The sequence below is a fragment of the Zosterops lateralis genome, assembly GCF_965231275.1.
Source record: "Zosterops lateralis genome assembly, chromosome: 3".
Classification (NCBI taxonomy): domain Eukaryota; kingdom Metazoa; phylum Chordata; class Aves; order Passeriformes; family Zosteropidae; genus Zosterops; species Zosterops lateralis.
In genome coordinates, this window is record NC_139764.1 from 66,224,022 (window position 1) to 66,232,672 (window position 8,651).

The following is an 8,651-nucleotide window of genomic DNA, read 5'->3' on the forward strand; positions in this document are numbered from 1 at the left end:
CCAAGCCCTTTTTCGACTTCTGTCTTCTTAAACCACACGGCAGAAAACTGGCATCATCAAATCTCACCCGACTGCTGGGACAGGAAGAGCAGACCACACAACTGGCGTTCTTAAGGTGCACTTTTGAAACTCTACCATTGTTAGGACCTGGAAATATATTCCATGTCAAGCCACAGAATGACAAAGCCCCAAGCCAAAAGTCCATCTGCCAGGGGCAGGAGCAATTCTGCACTCCAGGCACAGGAAGTGCTTCAGAAACCACCAGCTGAGTGAGGAAAAAAAAACATGAAAGCTTGAGAGGTTAAGAAAAATCTGAAAAAGAACTTTACTAGCAATTATTTTCTTCATATGTACATACACAGTTTGACAAAAATAAAAAAGGAAAAAAGAAGAAATTCAGACTTCTCTTTAAGAATCCTTGGATTTAAATATATATATTTATTAAAAAGAGACATTGACTCTATGGCCAAGACATTATGCGTCTCAGAACAGGTTTTTACAGCCATGTTATAAAAACCCCTTAGCAAAGCAGTTATGCACTAAACTTCAAACACATGTACTCCAAGAATGACACTGGTGTGGAGGATCTTGTTTTACATCCATTTATTTTTGTCCCTCAGCAATTATAGCATAGTTTCAATACATTTCTAAAGTTATAGAGAAATACCAGGGCAACTAGAGTACATACAAGCCAAAGTTAAAATGGTAGACAGCTGAATTAAAAAAAAAAAATAATAATAAAAAAAAACCAAAAACAAAAACCCAAAGAAAACAAAAAGAAGTATGCATTCAGCAGGAAATCTACTATACTTCATTCAGTTTAGGCTTTGTTCTTTAGGGAACAAGGTGCTAACGTGCCATTTTCTCATAAAATGAATCATAATTGCTTCCAAAGAGTTTCTGCTGAAAATGGTGGAAGCAAATAAGTGTAACACTAAACTTTCTCCTATAAACTTAGAAGCAACACTTTCTTGAATCAATTTCCACCCTCCAAACACCACTGCTGCTTTTCTTACATGAACTGTTTTATTAAGGCATAATTGCCCTGAGCAATATGCTGGAAAGTAGCCAAAAAGCCTAACAATTAGAGGCAAGCACCAAGTAATTTTTTTTTTAATTGACAAATTTCGAAATCTGTTTTGAAACTCACCTGTACTTGAGAGTAGCACTTGAGGAAAAAAAGAAAATATTGCTTTAATTACTTTAAGTAGAATGGCAGTGTTAGTTTCCCCCTTCTCCTTCCAGGCTAAAGTTTTCAAAACAATCATCCAGGTACCAAAGCAGGACCAGCATATCAAGACTGAAGTGGGACATCTGTTCAAGAGCTTAACTTTTAAGCAACTCAGCATAAAAATTTCAGTGCCCCACCCTAAGCAATTCATATTAAATCTTATTTTCCTCAAGAGGCAAGACCCTCATATGCTGGATACCTCTGGTCTTAAAAGCAAAATGGAGCCTGGACAGGAGAAAAATACACTGTACATGCTCAGACTGCTTTCCAGTCTTCTTTTTAAAGCCAGAAAAGCCTACAAATTACCTGGTGCACTGCACACTTTCTCTGTAAAATGCACAGTACTACAGAGTCCAAGATCCAGGAAGGTACTTTTCAAAGCTAGTGCTAACAGCACACAACTGTCTCTGTACAAATTTAGGCAATACTGGCTAGTCCCTTTAAGCTACCAGAGTATCCATAAAAGAAAGACAACCAGATTATACATTTTATTCACATTTATTTTTCGCTTTTAGTGTGCTCACAGAAAATTAGAACACCTTAAGCAGGAGTTTAATAGCAATTTTTGTAAGCAAAGTTACATTCCATCTCTAAGTCAAATTGGTCAAAGCTTCTCCAGTATTTACAAAAACATGATAGACAAGATGCTACACAAAAAAAAAAAAAAAAAACATTGCATCTGAAGAGTTTTCCTTTATTTTCAAAGACAACTGGAAAAGAAAGCATTGTCTGCTGTAATCAAAAACATACCACAGTATAAACAGTAACCATTCCACTTATCACAGCTTGGTTGAGTTTAAAATTTGTGTTTAAAAGGTCCAAGATGACTGCAGTTTTACAAAAATGGGCAGGGTGGAAAGAGTTGCAAACTTCATGTGCTTCTGGATATCAAGATTTGTTTTTTTTATACAATAGTCACAGTTAAAAACACCCTGCTGGTAATACATAATTACACTTTATTAAGGTCATAAACCAGCAATAAACAATAAAGCCTATACAACTTGTATTTCTACTTAATCACTGACTGATACAGCTAACATGAGATAAGTGAAAAGTTCCTATGGTTTAAATGAATTCCTAAGACTATGATCTCTTTATCTGGGTATTGATTTTTATTTTTTTTTTTTCCTTTTTCCTTTCCTTCTTAATCAAGACTTGTAGTGTTGTAAACCTTATAGAACATCTGCCTCACAAAATACATCGTAATAACTTTCTTTTAAAAAAAAGACTAACCCCTTACATCATTTCTGGCGGGGCGCGCTCCCGGCAAGGGCTGCGCGCCCCGGGTTCCCCACTGCGGCCCCTGTCACTTCATTTGATATCCCTTATTGACCCACCCATCTCCTTCATATATGGGCATGTCCATAGACCGATCGGCAAAAGTTTTATAATATGAAGAGAGTTGCAAAGTACGAAATTAAAAAATAAACGAAAAAAAAAATTTTAAAAACAACGAAAAAAAAAAATTAAAACCGAACCAACCAAAATAAAACATTAATACTGATGAAAAAAAAAAAAAACCGAAAAAACCAAAAAATATAGAGGATGGGAGAGGAAGGCGGAGGGGAGCCCCCCTCCGCCCGTTGGAATGGCGGCAACACATAACGATTTGAGATGGGAGCTGCGGGGGGAGAGAAAAAAAAGAAACGAGACATCTTTTAAATCAATCCCTGGTTGTAGACAAGTTCTCCGAGACCAGTACCTGGCACCACTCCAAAAACAAACAGGGGGGAAGAAAAGTCCGTCGGCGAGGGGCGGCGGCGGCGCTGACTACTCCGCCGGCTGGGCGGCGGGTCCCTCGGGACTGCTCTCGGCGGGGGCCTGGGCCTGCTCCTGCCGCGCCGCCTCCTCCGCGGGGGCCGCCTCCTGCTCGCCGCTGCCCGCCTCGCTCGTGGCGGCGCCGGCGCCCGCCGCCTCCTCCGCCTTGCCCTCCGCTGCCTGCTGGGGCGGCTGCTGCTCCTCGGCCGCCGCCGACGCCGGGGCCTCTTCTCCCGCCGCCTTCTCGGGGGCGGCCTCGTCCGATTTGGCCTCCTGCGAGTCCCCCGCCTCCTCCTTGGCGGGCTCGGCGCTGCCGGCCGCGCACGCCTCCTCGGCGGCCGCCTTGCCCTCCTCGCCGCCCGCCGCCTCGGGGGCCGCCGCCTCCTCCTTCCCGCCCTCCGCCGCCGCGGCCGAGGCGCCGCCCTCGCCCTCGGCCCCCTCGCCGGCCTCCTTCTTGTTCTTCTTGAAGGAGAAGCCGCTGAGCTTAAAGGACTTCTTGAAGGAAAAGCGCTTCTTTTTTTTTTTCGGGGTCTCGCTGCTGGACGAGGGGGTCGCGCCCTCCTCAGTCTTGGGGGAGGCCTCCCCCTCCGCCGGGGAGGCCGGCTCGGTGCTCTCCGCCTCTCCCGCCTCCTTCTCGGAGGCGGGCTCCGACGAGGCCGCCTCCTCCTTGCCCGTCTCCTCGGCGGGCGCGCTGCCGTTCGCCTGCACCTCCTCCTTGCCCGCCTCCGCCGCCGCGGGGGAGGCGTCGCCGTTCACCTTCAGGTGGCCGTTCTCCTGCAAGACAAGCACCAGCGTTACCGGCGGTGCCCGGGGAGCGTCTCGGGACGCCGCCGCCGCCCTCCCCGCCCGCCGGCGTGGCCCGGCCGCTTCCCGCGGTTGGAAGCCCCGCGCTCTGGCCGGGCCGGGCGCCCCCAGCGGCGGGCGGAGCGCTCGGCGGCCGCCAGAGGGCGCCCCGGCTCCACGCAGCAGCGGCGGCCGCGCCGCCCCCCCGCCCTCGGCGCGCCCCGTCCAAGCCGCGGCGGCGGCGCGGGGCGGGGAAGGCGAACAAAGCTCGCCCGGCCCGGCCCCGGCCCCCCGCCCGCAGCCGCGGCCCCTCTGCGCCCGGGCGGTGTGGCGAGGCGCCCCCGCCTCCCCCCCCCCCACACTCACGCCGCATTTGCATCTTTCAGGCGCCCGGAGCGCGGCTGGCTGCCCCGGGCGGCAGCTGCGGGGGCGGCGGGGGGTGGCTGCCCAAAACTGCCCCCGGCCCGGCTCAGGCGTGGGGAGGGGGCGCGGGCGGGTGACAAAGCCGAGCCCCGCGGCTGCCGAACGCCCCGAGGGGCCGCCACGGACGGGGCGGGCGGGGCTGCCCCCGGCCCCGCTCCCCTCAAGGGCTGCCCCCGGCCCCGCTCCCCTCAAGGGCTGCCCCCGGCCCCGCTCCCCCTCAGGGGCTGCCCCTGCCCGGCCCCGGCCCCGCTCGGCCACCCCGCTCTGCCGCCAGAGGCGATCCAGGCGCCTTCGAGAGAAGGTTAAGCTGGCAGAAAAGCCAAGCGGTGTAAGATCCTTCCGTTTACGAGCCATTGGGACACTCCACCATAATACACGAGGGATTTAAATAAAAGAAAAAAAAAAAAAAAAAAAAAAAAAAAAAAAAAACCAAAAAAACCCGTGCCCCTTCTTTCCCCCCCCTTCCCCCGGCCCCCGCGCAGGAAAGATAAAGGAACGAATCATTTAAAACCGAGAAACCGAGCCCGTTTAACCAAAAATAAAGGTATTATTCCTTTGCCTCGAGTTGCAAAGATAAAAGGATCGACCGTATTCTCCATTGAATGTGCCACTGGGGCATCAAAGGAAGAAGCATTAAACAGGATGCGAAAGAGAGTCCGTCGAAGTTGGCTTAAAAAAAAGGAGTAGATTTAATATTTTTTTTAAAATTCTTTTGGTTTTTACCTGTCCATTCGCCTTGGATGGAGATGCAGCCACTGCTTCCCCAGGTTTCTCGGCGGAGGCTTCGCCCTTTGCAGCGGTCTTGGAGAACTGGGCACCCATGCTGTCTTATTCAACAAAGAAACTCAACAGATCCAAAAGGAGGGGAAACAAAGAGCGTTGGGTTGGTATAAATACTGGGCGACCAGCAGCAGCAGCAACACACACACACACCAGAGGGGGAAAAAAAAAAGAGAAGAGAGAACAGAACCGATTATAATGCACTCCTTTTAAAAAATTTAAAGTTGAAGAGATCAAAAAGCAGCAGCACAGGAGGGAGGGGAAAAAAAGGGAGGAAAAAAGTCGAGCAAAAAAAAAAAAAAAAAAAAAAAGGAGCCCAAGTTTAGTAAAAAAGAAGTAATAAAAAATCCCAGATTTGTAGCCGTACTGTAGACAAGGAGAAAATGGAGAAATCTCCCTGGTTGCTAATAAGATGCGGAGTCCAACGCCCAAGTGCACAGATGAATGGGCTTCCCGAGCGGTGACGGCAGCGCTCCGCCCGGCGCCGGCCAATCGCGGCCGCCGCGCACAAAGGGGGGCGGGGCCGCCCGCCCGGCGAACAATGGAGCCGCGATGGCAGCGGTTTGAAATCGGCCCCGGCCGCGATGAATGTGCCGCTCCGCTCCGCTCTGCTCTGCTCTGCCCTGCCGTGCGGGCGGGCGCGCCGGGCCCCGCGCCGGCCGCCAACAAAACACCCCGAGCGAGAGAGAGAGAGAGAGAGAGAGAGAGGGAGCGGGGCGGGCGGGCAGGGACAATGGTGCGAGGGGCGTGCGGTGAGTGCGAGTGCGAGTGTGAGTGTGAGTGAGAGCGAGAGCGTCCCGGCCCCGCCGCACGCCCCCGCCCGCCGCCGCCGGGAGAGAGCAACAGATAGTGTGTGCCAGCCCCGGGCGGGCGGGCGGGGGAGACAGGGAGGGGAGGAGGGGATTTGCTGCTTGCTCCCCCCCCCCCCCCCCCTCTTTGTTTTTTGGTTGTTTGGGGATTTTTTTTTTCCTCCTTTTCTTTTTCTGCTCCGGGTTTAATTGGTCGCGATTGTTAAATCGCCCCCCAATTTGGAAGGTATTTGAACCACGTAGATCGGGTTTCGCCGAAGGAAAACACGAGTCGGAATTAGTAGGTCTGTAGGCCAGATGTTGCAAAGGCCAAAGCAGCGGCAGCAGGAGCCGCTGCCGGAGCAGAAACCGACCCCTCCCCCACTGGGCTTGGAATAAAATATTTTGTGATTAGCCTACGGCTCTAATTAAATTCTGCTGTCTGATTATTCCTGATTTGTGTTTTTAAAGTATTTTCTGAGGCGGTGACCCACTTGGCGATTACATTTCCCTGCACTCGAGTAGTGGGCGAAGCGGCGTTATCGGGGAAACATTCGCGCTCTCCCAAACCCCAGCCCCGAGTGTGTATTTACGTTGAATTTAAACCCTCGAATAAGATGTAACCCGAAACTAATGCACGCGAATTAACGGCGATCTGGAGCGCTTATCAGCGCTGGGGTGGGCGAATATCGCGGACGCGAGTGATTTCCTTTCCCGGGGGAGGGGGCGGCGAGTGCGGGGAGCTCTGGGCCCCCTCCCTTGGTGCCGCCATGGGGGAAGGCTGGCCCGGACCTCCCCCACCCCGGCACCCCCAGCCCCTTTTAAGGAGCATGAACGAGCGTCAGAACGATGGTTTCCCATAGTGGGGTAATCTCCTCCGAACGCCTCTTGTTTATAAACAAGGATGTTAAAATGATGCCGATAATGAAGGGCTGTGCAGGGGGAGGCTCGGCTCAGCGCCCCCCTCCCTCTCCCCGCGGGTTGCCGGGGCTGAGGGGCTCGGGGGGGCTTTGGGCGGACACTGAGAGCCGCCTCGGTAACCCCGGCCAGGGCAGCCGCTGTCTTTACACCGCTCTAGGGGAATATTTAGTCTCTTGGGGGGCAAAAAGGGACATTTGGCTGGTGTTTTTTACGGGGAGAGGATAGAATCCCTTCCTCCCTCCTTCCCTCCCTTCAGCCGCATTTCACGCACAGCCCCTCCGCCGCCGCCGCCGCTCCCTTTGTCTCTGCCGCCGCCGCCCGCCCCGCCGAGCACGGCTCAGCAGCGTCCCGCTCCCCCGGGGCAGCCCCCGCCCCGCTCCGCTCCGGCAGCGCCCGCAGCCCCGGCCCGGGGTCACCGCCCACCCGCGGCAGGGCGGGAGCGCCCCGGGGCTCCCTCGGCGGGGCCGGGCGTTTCCCTGGCGACGGCGGGGGGCGGCGGGGCCTCCGCGGTGGGATCGGGATCGGGATCGGGAGCGGAGCGGGGCGGGAGCAGCTCTGCCCGCCCGGCGTCACCTGCGGCCGCGGGGTTGGGCTGGGCCGGGTGGGGCTGGGCCGGGCTGGGCTCGGGTGGGGCCGGGGCCGTGGTCGCGGCGGCAGCTCCCGGGGCCGCTCTCCGGGGATCCGCCGGCCGCCGCCTCTCCCGGGTGGAGTGTTGTGGGCAGCGGGCACCGGCGGCAGAAGGGATGGAGCGAGCTGCCGAGGGCTCACCTGACGGCACCGCAACCGCGGGACACGGCCGGCCGGCCGGACAGCTGCCTTCCTCGGGATCCTCCCCCGCTTCTCAGCTGCACGCCTTGTGTTTTGTCCGCTCCTTTCAATCTGGATATTAAGGAAATCGTGATTTCGTTGGTGGCGGTTTGGGTTTTTATCTTTTTAGGCTGGTTGATGTAACAGATCACCTAAGAAGAGCCGCTGAAAGACCGTGACCGGACTTTGCCATCAGTACCAAAAGGCACCTGTCCATCCTGAACGGGGATATGCAATTTCACCGGCACGGGCATTTCTACTTTCCACCGTAGCTACCTCTGAATTTCAGAGCAGTGTCACTGAAAAATTTCACATAGTGACTCGGAGTTTAGTAGACGGTGTGCTTTGCATTACGCGTTTGATACGTTTTTGGACCGTTTCGATGTTTTACAACTTGAAGAGAAAAAGAGAAAGTAAAAAAGATTAAGCCTTGACTGATCTCTGCTCTAGGTACTTAGTTCCACAAGGTTCTTTTGGAGATTCTCTGGACAAGCAGGAAATCTGGGATATTTGTATGGTTCCTCTCTCAGTCCCAGTGCAATTAAAGCCCAGACAGCTATCTCTAACCCAAACCCTTGACCGTGAGGTGTAAATAGAGGATTTGACCCCTCGAATGACCTCTTGAGCCCATCAGCTACCAGGCTGCTCCTTGTCACACCACACCTTTATGCACCAAGCAGATACGCTGGAGGGGAGATTCCTCTTTTTTAAATTTGTACTTTATTCAAGTTCCTAGTCTTTTAATCTCCTTCCAAGAGGCAGAGAGAGGGAAAAGAGAAAGACAGACAGACAGAAAGACCTCATTAGTGTTTTGTAACAGGACTAATCAGTTACAAAGATGAGAATACCACTTTTCTACTGCGCCTTCCGCATAAAAAGTAGTCATAGAATTTCTGTGGCAGGAGCAAGGATGTACCAGTGTAAAGTTGCTTGTGTATAAGGTGTTGGAGATTCAGTGTCTGAAAAAAAGCAGTACCATTGTTGAGTGTTTTTGCACAGAATAGAATATTCTTCGTTGAAATTTGTGTTAAGGCTTTTACCACAATAGCTGTCAGAAAAAAAAAAAAAAATCCCCCTGTGTCATCTGTAGTGATATTTCTAACAACATGGCAACCATGACTGAGAGACAGCTCTGTGAAGCCCCAAAATGAAGAAGAGAC

At 52.8% G+C, this 8,651-nt stretch overlaps 1 protein-coding gene across 2 annotated transcripts; it reads right to left on the reverse strand.

Moving 5' to 3' along the window:
• Positions 1–2,883: 2,883 nt before the first annotated feature.
• Positions 2,884–7,519, reverse strand: MARCKS (myristoylated alanine rich protein kinase C substrate). 2 transcript variants are annotated; one of them, XM_083858450.1, is made up of 3 exons: positions 7,453–7,519; positions 4,919–5,091; positions 2,884–3,763 (listed from the first exon to the last, which is right to left on the reverse strand). In XM_083858450.1, exons 2-3 carry the CDS (start codon positions 5,015–5,017, stop codon positions 3,002–3,004), a joined length of 861 nt encoding a protein of 286 aa, XP_083714576.1. In that variant the 5' UTR covers positions 5,018–5,091; positions 7,453–7,519; the 3' UTR covers positions 2,884–3,001. The 2 variants fall into 2 exon arrangements, with proteins under 2 accessions (XP_083714576.1, XP_083714575.1); XM_083858449.1 differs by lacking the exon at positions 7,453–7,519 and adding an exon at positions 5,343–5,406.
• Between the last annotated feature and the right edge of the window lie 1,132 nt (positions 7,520–8,651).